Raw genomic sequence first — 24,623 nt, 5'->3', positions numbered from 1 at the left:
GATATGGGAAGGTGAAGTTTTGAAATGCCTCCAAGAAATGTCAAGTATCTAGTTGAATATTCTCACATCTGGAGCTCCGAAGCCATAACTGGTGATAGAGTCTTTAGCCAGAGCACTGGATGAGATCACCTAGGAAGAAAAGGGGGATGGCAAAGAACATAGATTGAGCAGTGACCATGAAGTCACCTGTCAATAAATGCAGACCCCTCATAACTTGGTCAAAAGCAGTTTTGGTGATAGGTTCGAGTGTGTTTGAGTGCACTGAGAAGCAAATGTGAGGTGAGGAATGGGAAACAAGTGTGTGTGTCTCTTTCAGTAAATTTTATGGAAAGAGAGGAAGAGAAATGGAGCCAAAGGCAGAGAATAATTCAGTAAGATAAAAGATCTCATAGCATATTTGTGTGTTGATGGGAATGACCCAGCACAGAGAAGGAAAATGTGGTGTGTGTGTGTGTGTGTGTGTGTGTGTGTGTGTTTATTGGGTGTGAGGGGGACAGAGGAAGTAGCAGGCACAACTTTGATTTCACAATTCTATGCTGAAAGAGAGATAATATTTAGAGATAGCAGATATTCTGTAGGCTATTTGAATAGCTATGTAGTCTAATGTGGGTAACATAACTGGCAAATATTTATTCATTGAAAACTGTATGCCTCGGTACAACTTTAAAAGATTACAGTCTATTTGGGAAAACATATAATTTCTAAAAATTAAATATTAATTACCATAGAATTTCAGCATGAGCTACTGGAGTTGGGGAGTGCTTCAAGGAGAAATAAGTAGAAGAGAAGTGGAAGGGATTAACAGAAGCCAGCAATTCTCAAATGTGGCCTGGGGAACCTAGAGGTCCCTAGGATTTTTTCTGGGCTCTATGAGGTCAAAATTATTTTCTTAATCATACTAAGATGTATTTGTCTTTACTCTCATTCTTTCTTGAGGGTACAGTGGAGTTTCCAGAGGTTACATGATGTGTGATAAAACAACAGATTGAATGCACAAGCAGATAAGAGGATCCAACTGCCTTTTATGAAGTTAGAAATTATATAGATTTGGCCAGGCACAGTGGCTCACGCCTGTAATCCCAGCACTTTGGGAGGCCAAGGCGGGCGAATCCCTTGAGGTCAGGAGTTCGAGACCAGTCTGGCCAACATGGTGAAAACCTGTCTCTATTAAAAATATAAAAATTAGCTGGGCGTGGTGGTGGGTGCCTGTAATCCCAGCTACTCGGGAGGCTGAGGCACAAGAATTGCTTGAACCCGGGAGGCAGAGGTTGCAGTGAGCTGAGATGGCGCCACTGCACTCTCGTCTGGGTGACAGAGTGAGACTCCTTCTCAAAAAAAAAAAAATTTATATAGATTTGAAAAAAATATAAAACATGCCACTCTCCTATTTTTTTGGGAGGTGAAATATAGCTATTTTTCATAAAGATATGTTATCTGATTTAACATATAATAAGTTTTAATAGTTATTTCTAGTGAATTAATGCATTTTTATATATTTATCAATGTTAATATTGATACAGTAAATAGCAGCTATTAACCACATGAACAAAAGGTCCTTGGGGGCTTCTGATAATTTTTAAAAGTGTAATGGGGTCTGAAGACAAAAATATTTGGGAAATTGAGTGTTAGAACCACATATTGTGATTCAAAATTTTGTGAAGGAAAGTATGTGACACTTCATGGAATGTTGTAGTTAATACCAATTCTATGAATTATGGTAGTATGTTACATATTGATGATATTAGACAAAGTATTTTAAAATAATTTTGTCCTGCAGGACCTAAAATATTGCATAAAAAGGAGGAGAAAATGATCTCTGCTAGTCTTTGTATGAATTAGCAAAAGGCACCTTTTCCTTTGGCCACTTTACTGCCATCGACTGTAAAAAAATGTAATAAGTATACAAATCTATTAGGACTATACTGTGCAGCATGCCCCATATAGGTATGTAGTACACCAGCTAGCTTTGGCAGTCTTGGGAATCAACTGGAAGATTCTGTGGCAGCACTTCTTGACTGCTCTGAGAACAAAAGGTTTGAAAACCACTGGTGTGAGGGAAGGTGCAGAGGTGGGGTGGAACACAATGGATTCAGAGAGCAGGAATGTAATGAAAGGAGTAGAACAGAAATTTTATATTACGGATAGTAGGAAATAAAGATTTAGGCAGAATAAGGTCAGGCCATTAAAAAACATGGACATTTGAGGTAGTCAGCAGTAGATAGTCATTGAATGTTCTAGTAGCAGAGTACTAGCTGAAAATAGAGTTTGAAAAGCTCAGAGGAACAGTAGTTGGCAGGATGCATGGATGGATAGATGCATGGATGGATATGGATGGATGGATGGACGGACGGATGGATGGATGGATGGATGGATGACCCTGCCAGCTGAGAGTAGAGTGGTTCTGAGAACAAGAGACCAGGAAAGGGCATCAAGTATCTTGCTACAGCCTCTCCTTTTGTTGTAGACTGTTAGAAGGGGGTAGAGGGACTAGGAACACCCTGTTATGCAATAGATAAGCATATAATCTAAGTTTTAGAATGGAAAAATGCAACTCTTAGGGATTGTTTTGAGTTTTTTTCAGTATTCTAAGGGGGAACACTGAGATTTCTGCTCTATTCCTGAGGAAGGGGTGAGATAACCTTTGATTTTCAGATATCTGGCAGTCAGTGCAAATTAAAGAAAAGTTTTACTCTGCTGCCCTCTTCTGGATGTTGCATAATTGGCCAAATAATTCTTCCACTTTGTTCCCTTCACTTTTGCTCCTAGACAGACTTCTGGACAAAGTAGGCTATGCACATCATCTCCATGACCGTGCTTGCCCAGCTACGATCATGTTTCCTTCCAGTCGGCTTCACTGGAATGGTCCTTGCCATTCACTTTGTGAGACTTAAGTTCTCATCTTACCTGATGTCTGTGGCTTTTGAAATTACTGAACCTTTCTTTAAAACATTCTCTTCTCTTGATTTCCCTGACCCTGTGCGTTTCTAGTTTCTGAAGATGAGCTCTTGTCTCCGTTATCTATCTATTCTGCTTCTTGTCTATGCCTTCAATCTTGGTCTTCATCGGGGTTCTGGTCTTGGTTTTTTCTCACTGAACATATTCTCCTGAGCATTCTCCCCCGTTTCCCTTGTGACTCATTGTGGTAGATGCTGTAGAGTTGTTGCCTGCTTGATGTCCATTCTTCTCAGACTTCCTTATAGCTAGGAAGTTCTAGTCAAATGAAATGTGAGTGAAAATCTCGTAAGCATTTTTAGGAAAGTTTGTGTCTTCCTGACACAGACACTGCCTTTTTATTCTCCTTTTTCTTTCCCTGATTGTAGATTGGAGATCAGAGTTTGAGCCTGAGGATGAAAGCCTCATGCTAAGAAGAGTGGAGCGGAAAGATAAAGCATGGCAACATCGATGACACCCTAGGCCTGATACACCAGCCCTGACCTGCTTACCTTCTCTCATTTGTAGGCTATGTAGTCCAGTCACTTTCACATGCAGCTGAGTACAACCCTAAATGATATATCAATCGCTTCAGTGACCATTTATATGTCAATAGCTTGCACATTTATTATTTGCAACCGAAGTATCTCTGGAGGTACTGATGTTCATATACAGTATTGCTGGAAACTTCTACTTGGATATCCTCCAGGCAACTCGAATATTTTAACATGTCCAAAGCACATCTTGTCCTCCAATCTACTCCCCCCTGTGATTTCCTTGTATCAGTAATGGCGCCAGCATTCACACAGGTGACCAAGCCTGGATAGCAGACGCATCCTCGATGTCATTCTCCATCCTCCGCATACCCTTCCCCCAAGATCATTTGTACAGTCTTTCAATTCTGCTGTTTAATATCGCTCAGATTTGTCTCTTCCTCCTCATTCCCATGATGCTACCTTCACCTAGGTTCTGGATACTGCAATTGCCTTCTGACTTTCTCCCTGCCTTTTGTATTGGCCCATGTAACTCTTTCTTCAAGATACTGCAAGGGTGCTCTTTCTAATGCACAAATATCATCATGCCACTCTCTGCCAAAGATTTTTCAATATCTCCCCATCTTCTTATTTCTCCTCCTATCCTTTCTCTCCATTTCACCCTAGTTACAACCCTTATCCTCTCAGTATGTCTACATAGATGTTGAGAAATCTTATTAAGCAAATTGACCTTAAGGGAAGCTATCACTTAGTTATCTCAAAAATAAACTCTAACAGGAATCTCAGCATTGTGGGAAAAAGAATTTTGGGGCATGAAGGATTTATCCCTTGTCACATCAGCTTAGGCTGGTTTTACCTCTACAGATCTGATAAGTTACAACCTAGGGCCATGAGGCATGGGGTATAGAGATGTCAGGTTGCATACCAACTAATGAGACTGGCTTCAGTCATCGATGGAGTTCTTTTGGTAACAGATTGTGCAGACAGTTATCTATTGCAAAATAAAACCTACAAAGTTAATTCTAACATTGACAACATATTTGAATGCTACATATGCATATTAATATTTTGTAACACGATACTTGAGCTGTAGTGGTAAGCATTTCACATTAGTGTGTGTAGTTAAGACATTAATTTTCTCTTCAGAGGCAAGCTCTCTAGCATCTATAATCAGCATCTCCACTTTTGTTCATCTCACATCTTAGAAGACAAAAGTCTTGGCCAGGAATGGTGGCTCACGCCTATAACCCCAGCACTTTGGGAGGCTGAGGCGGGCAGATCACGACGTCAGGAGATCGAGACCATCCTGGCCAACATGGTGAAACCCTGTCTCTACTAAAAATACAAAAAAATTAGCTGGGCATGGTGGCGCGTGCCTGTAATCCCAGCTACTCGGGAGGCCGAGGCAGGAAAATCACTTAAACCAGGGAGTTGGAGGTTGCAGTGAGCCGAGATCATGCCACAGAGTGAGACTCTGTCTCAAAAAAAAAAAAAAAAGACAAAAGTCTTAGATCCAATTTCCCAAAGCTGAGATTCCTAATTTTCTACCTTTTTTGTTTTCTAAGCCCAGGCACAGATCAGAGGTCAAAAGGTAGTCAGCCACAACTCAATAGTCTAGCCCAAATAGTTTTTATAGTTCTTAATAAGGATTTAGTTTTTAAACATCAGGGAATTGCACGTAAAATCCAGATTTCCAGCTTCTCTTGAAAATTTAGAGGATTTGACAATACTGGGCTTTCATTCTGACATGGTAACTATGACCTCCCTTGTACATGAACTTGACGCAAACTCTTAGGTCCGCCACAAGCCTTGCTGGGGATCTAGTCCCATGGGTGGTTTGAGTCTGTGACCTTTGGGTCATTCATTCATAAAAACACATATTGTGCATTCACTACATGCCAGGTACTATTCTAGGCCATTTATATAGGCTCTTACTTCTCACGACACTGTCATTTTCATTTTATAGATGCAGAAATGGAGGTTCAGAAAGTCAAAATGGGGGTCACGTAGCAGGTAAGTGGCAGAACCAGATTTAACCCAGGTTGTATCTCAGGTCCTGTAGTCACTGTATCTGTCATTACCTACTTTAAGAGGCCCGTCCTTTCCTTTTTAATCACAGCTCAACCTGGCATTTATGCTTATAGTATAATTTAAAACGGCCAAACCATGTCATGACACAGAAAGACAGCAATTTGTGTAAGTTTCCATTAGTCACTGTTTTCCCTCACTGTAGTTATTTCATGCATTGTTTTATAACAAATCACTTACATTAGCCCATAAATGCAATCATCGGCATTTCCATGAGCACAATACCCCAACATTTTTCTCGTTTCTGACATGAAGACTGTCACCCATTTTATAAAATTATTAATATCATTTAAATAGAATTAAGGAGCAATAGAATTGATTCTATTACTTCATCTGGAAAAAAAACTTTTCTCCAACTTAATATTTTTCTTAAGTGACAGAAATGTACCCTTTTGAAAAATACCCAAAACCTATTTAAAAGACATACATTTAAAATCAAATTATACTTTGGGAGGCCAAGGCAGGTGGTTCACCTGAGGTCAGGAATTCGAGACCAGCCTGGCCAACACGGTGAAACCTTGTCTCTACTAAAAATACAAAATTAGACAGGCATTGTGGTGTCCACCTGTAATCCCAGCTACTCGGGAGGCTGAGGCAGGAGAATCCTTTGAACCTGGGAGGCAGAGCCTTTAGTGAGCTGAGATGGTGCCACTGCACCTCAACGTGGACAACAGAGCGAGACTGTCTCAAGAAAAAAAAAAAAAAAAAAATCAAATTATACAGAAACTTGAAACCAATGTAGAGAAGCAAAATGGCTTCTGAACTCAGCAACATTAACCATCTTGCATGGAGACTGGTTACATGGGGGAGGGAGATGAGGAAGAATTAAGCAAGTAAGTCAAAACGTTGGTAATAATTGGAGTCATGATTCTCACTGCCTGAGAAGAAAGTTACAAATTTGGAAAAAGGGAAAGCTTGAATGAACCCTGTTGGTGTTGGATTGCAATTGGAAGGTTGGTGTGAGCTCATGGTTTTTATGTGTACGTAGATAGGTATATGTATGCATAGTTTGCAAGTGTGCACAGAACTGTGTATATTCATATATACATTCTGGCTCTACCAAGAGAGCCAAGGAGCGGTGACACCCAGTAGAATTGAGCCTATCTAGCACCCAGATGTTGGTTTTAAAAATACCACTCTCCATCAAGGAATCAGGGCTTTTTGGGAAAATGGCTGATCCCAGGGCCAAAGGAGACATTGCGTAAGATGGGGCTGAAAGTATGGAAGTGTTCGAAGAATAATGGTGGCTTGCCAAGGACAGAGAAGCTAGCTCTCAGACATTCCTACTGGGCAAATCCGCAACAAGTTGAGCAAATATATGATGATACATGATAAATAAATGGGAGAAGGGAAAGCTCTTCTTTGCAGCAAAATGTTGCAAAGAAAAAGTGAAGGAACTACATCACCATTTGGCAACCATCAGAGTAATATATTCAGGCAAAAAAGCTTAGAGCAGAGTTAAAACTGGGCAAGAAACATCATATTTATGTAGTCTCAAATATCACCCCCAAAGAATACTTTCAATTATAAAGGTGGATTTTAATTATAAAAGGAAAGAGTAACTGTACAGTGTTACTATCAGTTATCACCAGTGACTGACGGGGCAAACGACCTCTATGCCTCCTGACATGACACACCGAGAGGAGCACAGCATCACCTCTGTGATATTCCTGCCAAAAGTGCACACTCTGAATCTAATCAAGAAGCAGCACCAGACAAACTCAATTTGAGGGGCTTCTATAAAACAATAATCTGAAATCTTTAAAAAATTAAGGCCATTAAGGTCAAGGAAGAACTAAGGAATGGCCCTGGATTCAATGAGACTGAAGAAACATGACAACTGAGAGCAACCTGTGATCCTGGTTTGGATCCTCTTGCTATAAAGGACATAAATGGGCAGCTGGCGAAACCTGACTGGGGTCTTTGGGTGAAGGGTATACAGAAGTTCTCTGCAGTATTCTTGCAACTTTTATATAAGAAGTATGAAATTATTTCAAAATAAATAAAATTAACAATTAACATTTGTTCAAAAACTTTTATTTACTATAAAGACAAAAACACCAAAATAGGTACAAATACTATAAAATCGGTTCAATGGGGTAAAAATTTTAATTAAAATATCTCAATATATTTAAAATAACAAAGGATACATTTAAGCCAAATTTTCTTAACCCAGAGATTTTTTTTTTTTTGTAACATTTGCTTACACAGTAAGGTGCTAATAGAAGTTAGCCCTTAAGCCCTGGAAATCTTAGGAATCATAGTCACCCAGCAAATATAATTTCATTGTGAAAGTGAACTTTGGTAGAAGAAAAATCTATAGGACACCTGAGGTAGTAGAAACTGGAATAAACAGTAGTAGACGTTATTTACAACTTGAGTACCAAATAACATTAAGAACACAAAAATAATTACATGATACAATTTCCAGTCCAGCTTTGATCCAAAGAAAATAAGAATATTACATCACATTTGCATTGAAAACAAAACAAAAAACAAAACACCACAATTACCAGCAAGCTGAGGGAACTGCAAACAAACTCAAACACAATGGATTTTGAAATCTACAGATAGTTTGAGTTTGAAATGTGGTGGGCATGGTGATCTACAAAGTAATACTGATTAGCTGAGGTTCCTCAGTTTATACAGTTTACATTTTTGTCAGACACAGTATTCATCTGACCAATGATCTTCCAGTACATAAAATGGCAAGAGTGCATCCTTTAAAGCTTGCACATGAGAGACTTGGAAACAATCTTATTAGAATTGTGAAAATTCTAAGTAGTCAAAAAAAAAAAAAAAAAAAAAAAAGAAAGTCAAGTACAACACATTTAGAGCTACCAAACTTCACATTTCTGTACTATTTTTAACTCTTCAAATATCGCCAATCTTCCAAAACAAAGGAATGTAAAATTTCACTAAGAAACATATTCACATAAAAAACAAACTGTCTTTTAAAAATTATAAGCAATATATCCCTGTAAACTTATCTTGTAACTTATTTTATTTCCAATTTGTGTTGTACATTTTAAATGTACTCTATATAGCTTATTTAGTTTATCCTGAGTCTTTGAGAATAACCAATTCTATTTCACACTGGCTTCTGAAGAGTTAAAACTAAAATCTCAAAGTTGTATTTAATAGTTAATCAGTACTTGATTTAAAAGACTCACACACACACACAAAGATTAAAAAGCTACCATTTTCCTTCAGGATTCCATGCATCTGAATTTAACTCCAGACTAAAACCATTAGGTAACTGTGCAAAATCCAAGGAATTAGTGTATAAATGAAATTCAATTCCATTTTTCTTTCGGAACACATTTTCCAAGTTCAAAGCGAATGTACTGTTTAAAAACACTACTGATTGGTAGTTGAATAATCTTTTTAAAAAATGATCTGCCAGGCCTACTGTAAAGAGATGATGCATGGTAAAAGGAAAATGGCAGCTATGTGTTATTACCAGTAGTGAAGGTGAATGATGGATTGTTACATACAGAGTAAGACTTAAATGTTGTGAAGTTTCCTACAGTTTGACAACCAAAACATCTAAAAAATTCAAATAAATTTTAAGGTAATCTTGATCTTGGATGTGAGTTGCATCAGAGAGGACAGTTAATTTTTAGTTAACTTGTACTTAACCTGCACAATAAGAGTGGTGACTGACCCAAATGTAGGTAGTGCTTTATTGTATTCCAATTTAAAAAAACAAAATTAAGTCTGTATTTTAAAAACTCTGACAACAGCAAGGTATTTAATGAACTCTACTTCATATCTAGTTTTTTTTTTATTTCTGGTTTGAAAAAAAGATCACCTTTCCCTGAATAAACAAAAATGAATGTAAATAAAAATGAAAATACAAAACCATAATTTCCAAAAACGAAATGAATGGGCCAACAGTAAAATGCACAATTAGCCACAATTGCCCTGGTATTTAAGAAAATAAAGGTCAACTGTGGGTCATAAAGAAGTATCAACTTTTAAAAATATATGTATGTATTGCTACTCGTAGCATACTCTGACCTAAAAGAGGCAGATACTGATTTTATAGCCAGTGACAAAAAATTTGAACGGAATTGCAGAACCCCCTGCTTGTGATCACTATATGAAATGGAAGAATAATTGAAATATTAAAACAGATCCTGAGCCCCTCAGCCGCTAATATTGCTGAAAAAGTGCTCCAAAAAAATAAAATTATGCTTCTGCAATTTAGTCATGCAAACTTCATTGTTTTCCTGTTCACCTAGGGCCAGTTCTTTGAAAGGCACGGTTTACAGTTTCTGCACTAGTTGTGGGCTTTTGCATACTGAGCTTAGGTACAGATCATGATTTGTCAATCACATACTTAGGTAAGGGTTCCCCACTGTTCTCGTTCATAGCTGTTCAGTGGCATCATGGCCAGTAGAATATCAATGTGGTTCCCCACAAGTTTTTTTCTCTTGTTGAGCATCCTATTTCTATTGTAGTTGATCTGCATAATTGGCTACCACGTAGTACGAAAGACTGGATGCTTCAGTAGCTCTCTTGATGGAGGTCTGTCCTGAGGTTGAAGTTCTAAACAACGAAGAGCCACATCTCGTAAACCAGGAGACAAATGTGAAGGGATCGATGGAGCAGTAGTTGCACTAGCAATCTGTGGAGAAAAAGCCAGAGTGTTGAAGCTTTGCACAACTGGAACTTCTGATACAGAAACACATGTGCATAGACCTCAGAACCCTTACATTTACATCCTGAACAGAGAGGAACTGAAGCAGAAGTGGGAGGATTTTCTGCTATCAAAAAGTCTATGAAAAAATTCATCCACTGGATGGGAGGTTTTCTCTAACAAGCTTTCAAATTTTAGGATTTTAGGATTTGATCAAATATATCCTATTCTTTATTATTTACATCAACAAGGCTAAGTACATCAAAATGTTCAGGTAGATAAAGTATTCACTCAAATGAATTCTGCTGTCCTCATAGTCTCTGAGATGGTTTGTTCTTACTGCACGTTTTCTATTTCTTCAGCATAGAGGGCTATTTAGATTAAGACAGACAAACTGAGGAGTCAATTTAATACATAGAAAATATAACTGCATTGTTTTTTTCCTTCCATGTTGGACAAATTCTGATTCTTAGTATCAAATACACTATGAAGAATGACTTTTTTATAAAAAAAGTTTTAAGTCTGAATTTTTTTTTTTTGGAAAAAAAATTTTATTTGGTCTTATTTGTAGTTTTTCTAAAAAAATTCAAAATCTGATAATTATTTTTAAATTGTGATACACTCTTTACATTCTAAAATTTGTGCTGTATAACCATATTTTAATTTCAAGTCATATATAAAAATAATGTATTAGTTTTCTAACAAACAATTTTTGAGCACCCATTATGAATCAAAGCTGACTCCAGGCAGAGATAGTGTCTTTCTTGCATATCTGCCTATTAGTGGAATCAATTTTCTTTTTCTTGAAATGCATTCCTAAAAATAATTTTTTTCAGTGAGTGTCTGATGAAGGTAAACTTCCACAATTCTCTTGTGTCTGAAAATATGTCTATTTCATTCTTATTTTTTGATGATCATTTAGCTAGCTATGAAATCCTAGGTTAACTGTTATTTTATTTCAATCACTAGAAGGTACAATTTGTCTTTTGAATTCTCTTGCTGCTGCTGCATTCTGTCATCTATATAATTGTTATCAATTTTTTTCTTGTAATTTGTCTTTTTGGTTACTTCTTGTCTTTAGCATTCTTCAGTTTCATTAAGCTGATAAGCAACTTCAGCAAAGTCTCAGGATACAAAATCAATGTGCAAAAATCACAAGCATTCTTATACACCAATAATAGACAGAGAGCCAAATCATGAGTGAACTCCCATTCATAACTGCTACAAAGAGAATAAAATACCTAGGAATCCAACTTACAAGGGATGTGAAGGACCTCTTCAAGAACTACAAACCACTGCTCAATGAAATAAAAGAGGACACAAACAAATGGAAGAACATTCCATACTCATGGATAGGAAGAATCGATATCGTGAAAATGGCCATACTGCCCAAGATAATTTATAGATTCAATGCTATCCCCATCAAGCTACCAATGACTTTCTTCACAGAATTGGAAAAAACTACTTTAAAGTTCATATGGAACCAAAAAAGAGCCTGCATTGCCAAGACAATCCTAAGCCAAAAGAACAAAGCTGGAGGCATCACGCTACCTGACTTCAAACTATACTACAAGGCCCAGTAACCAAAACAGCATGGTACTGGTGCCAAAACAGAGACATAGACCAATGGAACAGAATAGAGCCCTCAGAAATAATCCCACACATCTAGAACCATCTGATCTTTGACAAACCTGACAAAAACAAGAAATGGGGAAAGGATTCCCTATTTAAGAAATGGTGCTGGGAAAACTGGCTAGCCATATGTAGAAAGCTGAAACTGGATCCCTTCCTTACACCTTATACAAAAATTAATTCAAGATGGATTAAAGACTTAAATGTTAGACCTAAAACCATAAAAACCCTAGAAGAAAACCTAGGCAATACCATTCAGGACATAGGCATGGGCAAGGACTTCATGTCTAAAACACCAAAAGCAATGGCAACAAAAGCCAAAATTGACAAATGGCATCTAATTAAACTAAAGCGCTTCTGCACAGCAAAAGAAACTACCATCAGAGTGAACAGGCAACCTGCAGAATGGGAGAAAATTTTTGCAATCTACTCATCTGACAAAGGGCTAATATCAAGTCTGAATACTTTAAACTCACCTACCCATAATCACAAGAAAACTCTTTCTTTTCCCCACCCCAGTAATTTCATAAATGCTTTGGGTTAAAAAATGCAAAGTAATATAAAGAAAAATCTTCTAAGGTCTGTGATCCTATATCATGATATACTCAAATGATATATACACATCTTACACACCACAAAAAGGAAAAATACAAAACAAAAAATGAAAGTCCCTCTTCTCCCCAGATGTAACTTACTGATGATTTGTGTGTGTGTGTGTGTGTGTTTTGTGGAGAAAAAAAGGCCAATATATTCACAGACTTAAGATTTTCTAAAATGTCTACAACAGAGAAAACTTAATTTAGAGACAGGGTCTCTCTCTCACTCTGTCACCCAGGCTGAAGTGCAGTGGTGTGAACATGGCTCACTGCAGCTTTGACCTCCTGGGCTCAAGTGATCCTCCCACCTCAGCCTCCTAAGTACCTTGGAGCACAGGTGCGTGCCACTATGCCCAGCTAATTTTTTTTTTTTTGGTAGAGATGGGGTCTCGCTAGGCCCAGGCTGCTCTCCAACTCCTGGGTTCAAGTTTTGTTCTCGCCTCAGCCTCCCAAGTGCTGGGATTACAGGCATGAGCCACTGTGCTTGGCCAGGATCACTTTATATACCTTGCTCTTTTCACTTATTAATGTGTCTTGTAGCACTTTGTAAATCAACACCAACAGCTTTAAACTCGTTTAATTTCTGTGTAGTGTGGATAATTTAATTACTTTCTTGAGTAGAATGAATAATCCTGAACTTGGCACTTGGTACTTCTAGAGGTAATCTTGAGTAAATTCCTAACAATGGGCATAGCTGAGTCAAAGAATAAGTGCATTAAAAATTCTGGCTGATATTGCCAAATCACTCTCTAAAAAAACGTGCTACAGCAATTTATACTACCATAAACAGGGTATGGAAGTGTTTGAGAAAGCTTTGGGGTGCTTCCAAAGACCTCAAAGTATTTACTCCAAGTTAAGGAAACTGAAAATATTACAGTACAATTCTCTTTAAACTCTACCTAGGAAGGAGAATGCAATGAAATCTGTTAAAATATGAACCATGCCAATTTGAAAATCATTTACAATTGTTTCCAGGGTCTCACCAAAACTCTTAAAATAACATCAAACTTTCAAATTGATCCTAGCCATGAGTATTTATTGAGCAACTTCTGTGTAAGACTCTGGGAAGAAAAAAATGAATCAGACGTGAATGGACCTCAAGGAGACTTAGTTTGAAACAGGAGGCAAGATAGGAACATAACTAGCGGACAAGAAACAATGTGTCAGAAACAAGTATGTACTAAAATGCTATGAGAATCTGGAAGGAGTAAAAAGGGGGTGCCCAAGCAGGAGAAGCACAAAATGTGGGCCTTAAAGAGAATAAGAATTTGAACCACGCAGACAACGGACATGGGACGTCTGAAAGAACAGAGGAAATGAGGTGATAATACGAAACCAGTATTGTCAGAGAAGTGACTGAGGAGGTTATATAATAAGTGTGGGGAGCACTGGAGGAGGTTACGGCAGGTGGAGCTGACTGTGTGGGCTGAGTGCTTCACTAAGGCCTAGGTGTAATTTTGTTTATCTTCATAATAATCCCACGAAGTACATGCTTCATGGGGTTCTTGCACCAATTTTACGTATGAGAAAATGGAGGGTAGACACAAAAAATAATTTTCCTATGATCACATGTCCATTAAGGGGTAGAGCCAGGGTTTAAAACTAGGTCAGTGTGACTCCAAAGCCCATGATTTCAACCATCACATCTACTGAAAAGCTAAGAATCTCAACCATTACCTATTCTATGGTGGAGAAGGAGAGAATGGATTTGTGAGTTATAAAAAGGTAGGAAAGGTAGGACTGAACTGACTTGGGTGTGAATTTTTTAAATATACAAAATAGTAAATTAGGCCAGGTGTGGTGGCTCATGCCTGTAATCCCAGTACTTTTGGGAGGCTGAGGCGGGCTTGAGGTCAGCAGTTTGAGAGCAGCCTGGCCAATATGGTGAAACTCCATCTCTACTAAAAATACAAGAATTAGCTGGGCATGGTGGCGCATGCCTGTAGTCTCAGCTACCTGGGAGGCTGAGGCAGGAGAATTGCCTGAACCTGGGAAGTGGAGGCTACCGTGAGCTGAGATTGTGCCATTGCACTCCAGCCTGGGCATTGCAGCGAGACTCTCTCAAAAACAAAAACAAAAAACAAAGAAAATGGTAAATTAGATTTTAAAATTTTTGAATTATGTAAAATGCATGAAGAATTTCACGTTTTTAAAGTGATGGATGGATATATATACACACATACATATACATATAAACGCACTACATATTTCTTCTAGGAGCAGTGTTTCAGTATTTGCTAATTCAACATTTGTAGCAACAGAGCATAACTACCTCAAATAACAAGAAGTGACTATGTATGTCACTAACATTGACAACACCATTGACAATTATCAACTCCTGGAAATACACACACACAGATGCTCTTCAACTTATGCTGAGGTTATGTCATGATAAACCCCTAAGTTAATGATACTGTGAGTTGAAATTGCAGTTAATACACCTAACCTACCAAACATTGTAGCTTAGTCTGGCCTACCTTGAATGTGCTTGTAATACCTACATTAGCCTACTGTTCAGCAAAATCATCTGACAACACAGTCCACTATAGAGTATTGGTTGTTTACTCTCGTGATTGTGTGGCTGACTGGGAGCTATGACTTGCTGCTACTGCCTGGCATCATCAGAGTGTATCATAGCACATATTGCTAGCTCAGAAAAAAATCAAAATTCAAAGTACAGTTTTTACCAAATTTGTATTGCTTTTGCACCCTCAAAGTAAAAAACTTGTATATCAAATCCTCTCTGAATAAATATACAGACTATTTATTTACCTTCATGCTAGATTGTTAGGGAGAACCCATCAAAATTTGCCTCCTGCCAAATTCTGCTGTACTCCTTTTAGCACAAAGAAGTAATTTTTATCTCACAATTACCTTAAATATCAAAGCAAGATGATTGGAGTGTTTTTCTGCATTCCATGGTGGTTTTGCACAAGCCATTTCTATAATAGCACAGCCAACACTCCATACATCACAGCTCCTTCCATACTGTTGACCTCTTAGTACCTAAAATAAATCAGAGTTAATTTGGAAATAGGACTCATTTGAAAAAGAGAAGGCCATTTTGTAGTTATAGATTCTACTTTCTTACTTTAGGGAGAAAACTGGTACAAACAGCAATTCTGTGGGCTACCTAATATCTAATTTATTTCATTAATGAGCTTAATTTTCCAGGTAGCACAAAAATATTTTGGGGAATTGTGAGATTCTGAAGCAGAGTCACATCACAGAATTTTGCTCTTAGCAAACTATGGCAAGAGGACAACAAATCATTACTACATGTGAACATGAATAACTATGAACACGACAGAAGAGGCTGAGTCAGAAGAACAATGCTTAAACTCTTTCCACTACAGACAGGACCTGCCTCTGTATGCTCATCTCCTTTTAGAATAGAGAGAGAATATTTTTAAAAATTTGTTATGTGCACTTTGAGTTTACTACAAAACAACTGCTATAAATTACCCCAAAATTCTTTATTAGTAACAGCCCTTAAGCAAATCTATTAAACCCTATTTTTTGAATATTGCCAAAGCAAAGAAAGGTCGCGAATAAGGGTCTGAAAGATATTATTAAAACCGTATTTTAAGGGCCATGGACTTCTAGTTGGTAAGTACATACTGGATACCACTGCAAGATAATTTAGTATAATGCTGTTATACACAACTCCAAAATATTTTCTTTCATCACACTCAAAGATGCTTCTCACCTCAGGTGCCATAAATGCAATTGTCCCCAGTAATTGTCCCTGAAACTCTCCTGCACCAGTTCCTTTTGATGCCAACCTGGCTGCAGCTCCAAAATCTGCAATTCTTAGTCTCTGACCAGTGCTGTCAATTAGCAAATTGGCACCTGTCAACAAACACAGCAAATGACCTTGTATGTTAAAAACAAAATAAGGACAGATAAAAAACCCAGTACAATACTAATGAACTAGGACAATGACAAAAGAAAGAAGTGAACTACATGTCAGAGGTGCAGACAGTTATCTCTTTTCCTTTCACTTCATTCTTGCTAAAGGCACACAGCTCTCTCTAGCGTACGCTAAATTCATAATTAGAGCTTAATTTAAAAAGTTATAAAATTACTTCAACATATTATGTCAAATACTAGCTAAAAAGACTAATGACAGAAAACCAAATTTGCTCTTGAGAAAAATAAACTGATGTCAGGTACGGTGGCTCACGCCTGTAATCTCAGCACTGTGGGAGGCTGAGGCAAGCGGATCACTTGAGCCCAGGAGTTCAAGACCAGCCTGGGGGCAACATGGCAAAACCCCATCTCTACAAAAAATATAAAAAATTAGCCAGGCATGGTGGTGCACACCTGTTGTCCTAGCTACTTGGGAGGCTGAGGTGGGAGGATCACTTGAGCCCAGGAAATGAAAGTTACAGTGTGCCAAGTTTGCAACAGTACACTCCAGCCTGAGTGACAGAGAACCTGTCTCCAAAAAAAAAAGAAAAGGATAAGAAAAAGAATGGGAACTACAAAGGATTTGAAGGAATTTTTCTTAAAAGAAGGTGATGATATCCCAATATCCCAATTATTCTAAATAAAACCAGGAAAAGGAACTTTCTGGGAGTCAGTGTATCATGAGGCCAAGACAGGGAATCTGGAGACCTGTATTGTATACTTTCTGCCATTAACTAGCAATAAAACTGTAGAAAAGGCACGGCCTCTCTTGTATTCAACGTACTTTTCTATTAAACGAGGAAGGCAGATTAAATGACCCCTAAGACTCATTTCAGTTCTAATATTCTGAATTACTCAGAGAAAAAAATCCCATAGTTAGAAACTATCAAGAAAGGTCCATTTTTTTTTCCTCTTTGAGACACAGTCTCGCTCTGTCACCTAGGCTAGAGTGCAGTGGTGTGATCTCGGCTCACTTCAACCTCTGCCTTCCGGGTTCAAGCGATTCTCCTGTCTCAGCCTCCCAGATAGGCAGGATTACAGGCATGCGCCACCTTACCCTGTTAATTTTTGTATTTTTAGTACAGATGGGATTTCACCATGTTGGCCAGGCTGGTCTCGAACTCCTGACCTCAAGTGATCCACCTGCCTTCACCTCCCAAAGTACTGGGATTACAGGTGTGAGCCACTGCGCCTGGCCCCAAATTTTAAAATTAATTTTTTTATTGTCACTAGATAATAATTAAAAGAATTCCCACCTTTGACATCTCTGTGAATGATTTGGTTTTCATGGAGATACGAAAGGCCACGAAGTAACTGTTCAGTGTAGTTAATAACTACTGATTCTTTGAAGGCTCCATATTTACTCAGCAAATGAGCCACCGATCCCCCTATAAGACAATAGAAATAATTATCATAAACTTATGACAGAATTAAAAGTATTTATTACACTTTGGTTTCTAAAGTTTTCACTGCATGAACTCACATTCACATCTGAAATAGAAGAAAAACATTTCAAAACTAACATATTCCTGTATCATCTCAAAAACCTAATTAGGAGACATTTTCATGGAACCCACAGGGAACCAGTTTATTGGAGAGTCAAGATTTCAGAAAGCTGTAAAAGTTAACAATTTTGGATTAAACTATTTCTGAAATGTACAATTCACTTCTCTGTCTTCTCAAAATACACAAAACAACTTTATTAATGACCAAAGTAAACAATGTTAACATATTATGTAGTAAAAGGTGGAAAGAATGACAGGAGGAACAGAAAACCCAGAGTTAGGCTTCATATCCTACCATTTACTAGCTCTGACCTGGAACATGTCTCAAATTTAGCCGCTTTTAAAAGTGTTTACAGTAGTCAACCTATCTACTGTAGTGTAAATCTTTATTAAGACCAACAACAGATAACGTACTTAAGAACTGACTGGTAAAGAGAAATGCACTCTTAAATACACACACAAATCTAAGAAGTTAAACCAAACAATCTGTTCATCACATCAGGTCATTAATTTTATTGTATACATTGTATAATACAAAATAAAACTCAGTCTTCATTTATTTCAGCAGATGACAAGGTTCAACTTTATGCTTCAGTACTAGTTTACTTGTAATAAGTTTTCAAGTTATATGTTAATTTTGTTTTTATATTGTTATGTTAAAACACTTCCTCATCTGTCCAATTTATCATGGCTACCTGGAAATATACATATCTTATACATATCAGGTATTAAAAACAATGCTATACAATCATTTAAAAACACACTGGAAAAATTTAAAAGGTAGAGGTAGTCAATATTTCATTTATATTAAATGAAATACAAAACGCAGTATTTGTGGTTCATACTAATATATTGGGGTGATTTGTTTTTAGAAACCCAAACTATTTGATAAAAATAAATTTTAATTAAACCGGTTTTTCCTAAATTTAATTGCAGAAAGTTAAATCCATGTACTATTTTGTAATTTAAAACATTAACTTACCTGCCATCCATTCAATGAAGAGATTATAATTGCTCTTCTCACACGTGGCTCCCAACATCCTAATGATGTTTGGATGATTCAGATGGCTCATCATTCTTATCTCTTCTCTTAATGCTTCTACTACTTCTTCTTGCTCAGAAGATGTGTTTCTGACATAAGTCACCTGTTTCAAATAAACACGTTCACAAAGTTTTGCATATTTTCACTAGCAATCTGATCTAAAATGAACAAATGCAAACTAGCATTTTATTAGCAACAGATGGCATTTATGCTCATGGATGCAATGTACTTTAAAAAAACCCAAGTCAAACTCCTTTAAACAATAAGAATCTAGCTTAAGCAGCAGTAAACATCAGAAAAATGACAAAAATATTGGGATATAGTCAATATTCCAATAGTCTCAGAGTAACGATGAGAAAAGCCCAAATATGGGAGAAGAATCAACATGATTTAAAAATGAAAGTTTAATAATTTTCCTATCCTGATTAAGTATGCTCATTATAAAAAGTAAACCACTGAAACCCCAAGATGGCACTGCACCAGTACACTGTTGAAAGAAGTACCTGAAAACCATACCTCTACTACCTACAAAAAGCAAAACCAAAAAACCTTTGTAAGGCCCATCTTGATATTGTAGTCTTACAATAATCATACTTCAACTTTTATTTTTTTTGAGACAGTCTTGCTCTGTCGCTCAGGCTGGAGTACAGTGGTGCGATCTCAGCTCACTGCAACCTCTACCTCCTGAGTTCAAGCAATTCTTCTGTCTCAGCCTCCTAAGTAGCTGGGACTACAGATGCCTACCACCACACCCTGCCAATTTTTGTATTTTTAGTAGAGGCAGGGTTTCACCATGCTGGCCAGGCTGGTCTTGAACTCCTGACCTCAAATGACCGAACCACCTTGGTCTCCCAAAGTGCTGGGATTACAGGTGTGAGCCACCACGCACGGCCTCAACTTTTAATAATAACAGAATTCATGATGTTTCTGGTGCTTTAGAAACATCTACTTTGAAACGTAAGTTTCTCAAAGTTTAAAGAACTAAAGTACACACACGTGGACATATCCTTTATTCTTTTTACTGAACATGCTTCATTTTGTGATTTGAATCACTTCATTTATATGCTCACTAGATATTTACCTGTTTAACAGCCATTAAAGTTCCAGTTCCCACATCTTGAGCCTGGTAACAAGAAGAAAATGCTCCAAGGCCTATCTGTTGACCTTTCAGCCATTCAGTGTCTTCTCTATACGGCTGTTTTGCTTTGGTATGTCCTGGTAGAGTCTCTGGTGTCTACATATTAAACGAAAGCAATCTTTTTACTGTTAAAGGAGTAAGATTTTGTGAAATTAGTCTGCAAGATATTATTATTCAGTCTGGCTTCCCAAACCACCTATAAATGTGACCTCTGAATGGAAGGTATTTGTGACCGACAGCAAATGCAAAAGTGATCACCGTTATACAATTAACCAGAAATGCCCATAGGCAAGAATTATTGCTGTTTAAACAGTACAAACATGATTGTTGTATAAGTAATGATTTTATGTGGAAAACTCTGCTTCTACATGTTAGAAGCAGCATTTCTGAATTAGGTTTATTTTAGTATGGTCCAAGGAAGCTCTCTGTGAGACAGTGTCTTGCTCTGTCATTCAGGCTAGAGTGCAATGGTGTAATCACAGCTCACTGTAGCCTCAAACTCCCAGGTTCAAGTGACCCTCCCCACCTCAGCCTCCTGAGTAGCTGGGACCCCAGGTGTGCACCATCATGCCTGGCTAATTTTTAAAATTTTTTGTAGAGACAGGGTCTTGCTTTGTTGACCAAGCTAGTTTCGAACTCCTGTGCTCAAGCAATCCTTTGGCCTCAGCCTCCCAAAGTGCTGGAATCACAGGTATGAGTCACTGTGCCCAGCCCCAAGGAAGTTTTCTAACCTCTTAAAGAATCTATACTTACATCCTGTTGAATAATGATGATATCTTCTCCATTTTCAACCTGCAGCTGAGGAACTATGGGGAGGGCATCCTGAGATGCTGACATTGCCATGGCAATTGCTAAAGCTTCTTCCTCTTCAGCTTCCATCTTTTCTTTGCACTTTTGATTATGATTCACATCATCTTTGTAAGTATCATCATTTTCAGCCTTTTCAGGAGACAGAACAGCAACTTCTGACTTAAAAGTTACTGTTGTATCACTTGAAGGCATAGATGCTTCAAGAAGGTCCTCAATACTGGAGTTGAGCTCTGTATTGACATCTAATCTGCATTTCTCCTCTACTGGGGTGAACACTGTCTCGTCACTGGGTATAACTGCATTACTACTATTGCTGCTACAGCCAAAGCTGTCATCACATTTGGAACTACTGTTCAGATCAAGTGTCATGCTATTTTTTGAGGGCTCTCCCTGTTTACTTGTATTACCTGGGGTAGGTCGAGATGGCTTTGGCCTGTGTATGTTACTGGAGGGCAAGGGTCTTGACTGAGTAAAGACTGGGGAAAGTTTATCTGAGTCTTTGTTTTCAGGACAGTTTCTGTGGAATTGTAGAGAAAACTTGCGCTGTGTTTGAGGAGATGCAGAAGGTATTCTGCAGGGAACGAATCCCTGAAGTCTATGCTTAGAGACATCTGTTGCAGTGCCAGCTGGTACAGATGGGGCCGAAGAAGAAGGGGTTGACAAGGCTGGAAACATTAATTGGGAATGATGAGATAAAGGAGAGGAGTTCAAACACTGACTGTGGGGTCTGCCTTTTGTTTGAACCATTGGCTTTGGTTGCTCTGTTGTTGTTGAACTAGAAGGTCCTACTGAAATGCTGGCCAGTCTCTCAGAAATGTCCTCTGAACTGGCACTCAATTTTGTAGCACATAATCCTTTTCCAGTTTTCTCTAAATGGATTGTGCACTCAGGGGAACTGTTCTCTGTGGTTTCCGGACAGTTGTTGGGAACAGATGTCTGCAAGAAGCTGTCCTGTTGACCATCCAAAGTGTCTTCTACGCCCAACTGGATGGCTTCGGCAATTTCCACCTCATCTGCAATAGCCATCAAACGGCGACGCATCCTGGTGAAGTGAGTGGAACTGGAAACACTCAGCATTTCTAACAGTTTTGAAAACACATGGGGTACTGTAGTAACCATTCTTGCAGAACTCAAGTAGATCCTTCTGGAAAGTTTGCCAACCATTGAGTGGGGATTATCAATGGACTGCAAAGCAAAGGTTAAGAGGGACAGCAGCTTCTTATACCTGAAAGAAAAAAACATTCATTACCATATAAGTTCCAATTACTGAAAAATACATGGAAACTTAAAAAATGGTAGTAATTCACAGCATGTATACTTCAAAAACCATTTCAGCATAAAGTATCTATAAATTTTTAATTAAACAGCCCAGACTTTGGGTTTTCACATGTGAATCAAATATTAAGGTATCAGCAACCTATTCATGCTCTGTATTTTCTGAGTCTTTCAAAAATCTAAAATGTGTCATTCCTGAGGAGGGTGTAGGGAGGGTAGGAAGATACAAGTAATACGTTTTCAGAAGAAAAATTACCTGATTTCAACAGGCTCAGCTTGTGAAACATCAGTACTGACAATATGAGGATAAAATTCAGCAGGAAATTCCAACAACAGTCTATCTATAAGACAAAGGCGGCCAAGAAGTTCTTGCCAATTGTTTGATTCAGTTTGGTTTCCAAGAATACAATTTAAGACATAATCAACACCACCAATACCAATGGATCCTACCAAAAGGAAAGTAAAAATAAATGATTAAAAAATGGTGATATTAAAACCTAAAACAAGACATGATTAAATGGTGTAAGGCCAACAAAAATATTCTGAACTATTTTAAAGAATTTCTCTCTCAGAGTAATTCACATTTCTAACTGTAACACAGTGAATCAATTTATAAAATTACTTCAAAATCCTGTAAACTGCCTCATGAGAGATTATGAGATTAGACAAGGCTGCTCAGGAACATGATAAAATATGCTATATTCATTGTAAGTTAAAAGTTATTACCAGCTTTTAGTATTTCTCTGCCAACTGCCAACTCTCCTGCTTGGCCTTTGCACAGTTCCAACAGTGTTGATATGGACAGCTGACTTGTGCGGCTAAAAGCAAAGGAAAAGCAACATCAATCCTGGATCTTGGCTAAAATACTATACAATATTAGAGGAATAATGCAATGCCTTGTGAAAAAGTGGAGAAATAATGTTTTCAGGAGTATTTACTTTTCCACCACTAAAATCACATTGACAATGTCACCATAAATAGTAATATTCATTTATTAGGTCTAATTTCATAAATTTAACATATCCTCTATGTTAAGCACAGAATCTTCAACAATGGCTCTTAGCAAGTACTGATTTAAATACCAAATCCGATAAAAGTCTTATATTTTGTTAAAAGAAAAAACAAGGACCTTGATATTTTGATTTCTGAATTTTCACTAAGAAGCTCTTGAATTAAAAACAAAACCTTCCTATCCAAAAACCCTCCATTTCCTTACATAGCCAAAATGAGGTCTGAATATTATAAAATCTCTCTACAGTATTTCTTATGTTCAGTCATTCAGGTGACCAGGTAAACAAACTAAGTTTAGAGTTTCAAAAAGTGAGCAGCACAACAAATACCATGAGAACACTGAATTCTCAGAAATATACCTATTCTAATATTTAAAAATGACATTTTTCCTATGCATTTTGCAAATTACTTGTTAATTTGCAATATTTTACAGATACACAATGTTTTCTCTAAGCAACAAGAAAACATCCAATATTTTCAATCTACAGAGAAAACAACAGAGGCAAAAGACAGACTTCATGAGATGAGAAATTCATTAAAGGTAGGTACCTAATTTTTGAGATCCGGTGCAAACTAAGTCATTATGACTTGCAGAGGAAGAGAAAGGTTGTACTGGGAGAGCTCTAAATGGGTGAAATGGAAGAGGCAACAGAAGGGAGATTCAACTCTTGCTAACCAAGATCTGCTGGGACAGAAATAGGAACTACCAAATAACTGTTCACAGTAGCTATGATTATTAAATGAAAATTGATCTTTTCCTCCTATTTTATGGAAGGGGAAAATAAAAGAGAACCACTGGTCTGAAAAAAGCATGTCTTGTACTCATCTTTATTGTCACTGTACCTCAATTCTCTACTTCATATTTTTCTTTCCAGTTAGGGTTATTCTTGTTCCCTGTCAATTTTTAAGGATACTGCAGGAATACATAAAATCTAAAAATTTTTTGACAAAACTGTCATAAGTAGAGTAAAATTCCATTACACTGAAAATGAGATGGATTTGTTAATTTTTTATCCTGATAATAAGGCATATGCAGGTGTAATGATTTTACTGGTTCCTATCCTGTGTAACCCATACTCTAAAATGAGATTATAACTTATAGATATAAGTGTCAACTACTGTTCTTATCGACTGGACTTCAGATTATGAATGTTATTAAAGAGAGTAAATCACAATACAATAATGTGGAGATCCATGCAGTTTATTTGCCTGGCTTTTACTTGCCAGTAGTTCTTTCCGCCAGTTCTTAAGACCTTTAAGTGCTGCATTTTCATTTTAAATCTCACATTAAAAGACAATGTTCAAAGACTCATTTAATAAAATGTATCAGATATTCACACTAGGTGTGAGGCTTGCTGCGAGGCACTTTTAAGACAAGAGGGTTTGAAATGGTTCATCAATAAAGCCTTACCTATTGGCATCTGCACATTTGACTAGGATGGTGTCTACAACTGGCTGGAGAAGTCTCTGAAGTTTGATTCTTTCCGCTAAACTGTGGCAAGGAGTATATACCAGCATGGCTCTCAGTGTTTTCTAAGGAAAAA

At 37.5% G+C, this 24,623-nt stretch overlaps 1 protein-coding gene and 1 long non-coding RNA gene across 4 annotated transcripts in view; one reads left to right on the top strand and one right to left on the bottom strand.

Moving 5' to 3' along the window:
* LOC131382345 (uncharacterized) overlaps positions 1 to 24,623 on the top strand; it is a 49,585-nt gene that overhangs the window by 5,501 nt on the left and 19,461 nt on the right. The window contains exon 3 of one of the 2 annotated variants that reach the window (XR_009211752.1): positions 5,392 to 5,438. This is a non-coding gene — a long non-coding RNA (uncharacterized LOC131382345). Of the gene's footprint in view, positions 1 to 3,320; positions 3,496 to 5,391; positions 5,439 to 24,623 lie in introns of those variants that run through there. The other variant, XR_009211753.1, reaches the window with a different exon arrangement.
* MAP3K1 (mitogen-activated protein kinase kinase kinase 1) overlaps positions 7,535 to 24,623 on the bottom strand; it is an 81,180-nt gene continuing 64,091 nt past the window's right edge. Inside the window, exons 11-20 of one of the 2 annotated variants that reach the window (XM_032144548.2) lie at positions 24,491 to 24,612; positions 22,795 to 22,886; positions 22,325 to 22,514; positions 20,737 to 22,018; positions 19,927 to 20,079; positions 18,786 to 18,948; positions 17,555 to 17,686; positions 16,096 to 16,238; positions 15,261 to 15,392; positions 7,535 to 10,146 (exon numbers count right to left, since the gene is read on the bottom strand). In XM_032144548.2, the coding sequence (XP_032000439.1) occupies positions 9,997 to 10,146; positions 15,261 to 15,392; positions 16,096 to 16,238; positions 17,555 to 17,686; positions 18,786 to 18,948; positions 19,927 to 20,079; positions 20,737 to 22,018; positions 22,325 to 22,514; positions 22,795 to 22,886; positions 24,491 to 24,612 (2,559 nt within the window). In that variant the 3' untranslated portion in view covers positions 7,535 to 9,996. The remainder of the gene's footprint in view (positions 10,147 to 15,260; positions 15,393 to 16,095; positions 16,239 to 17,554; positions 17,687 to 18,785; positions 18,949 to 19,926; positions 20,080 to 20,736; positions 22,019 to 22,324; positions 22,515 to 22,794; positions 22,887 to 24,490; positions 24,613 to 24,623) is intronic. The other variant, XM_058433854.1, reaches the window with a different exon arrangement.

The sequence above is a fragment of the Hylobates moloch genome, unplaced genomic scaffold (assembly GCF_009828535.3).
Source record: "Hylobates moloch isolate HMO894 unplaced genomic scaffold, HMol_V3 SCAFFOLD_23, whole genome shotgun sequence".
NCBI classification, from domain to species: Eukaryota; Metazoa; Chordata; class Mammalia; order Primates; family Hylobatidae; genus Hylobates; species Hylobates moloch.
The sequence above is the reverse complement of the archived record's forward strand: the minus strand, read 5'-3'. Positions and strand labels throughout refer to the sequence as shown.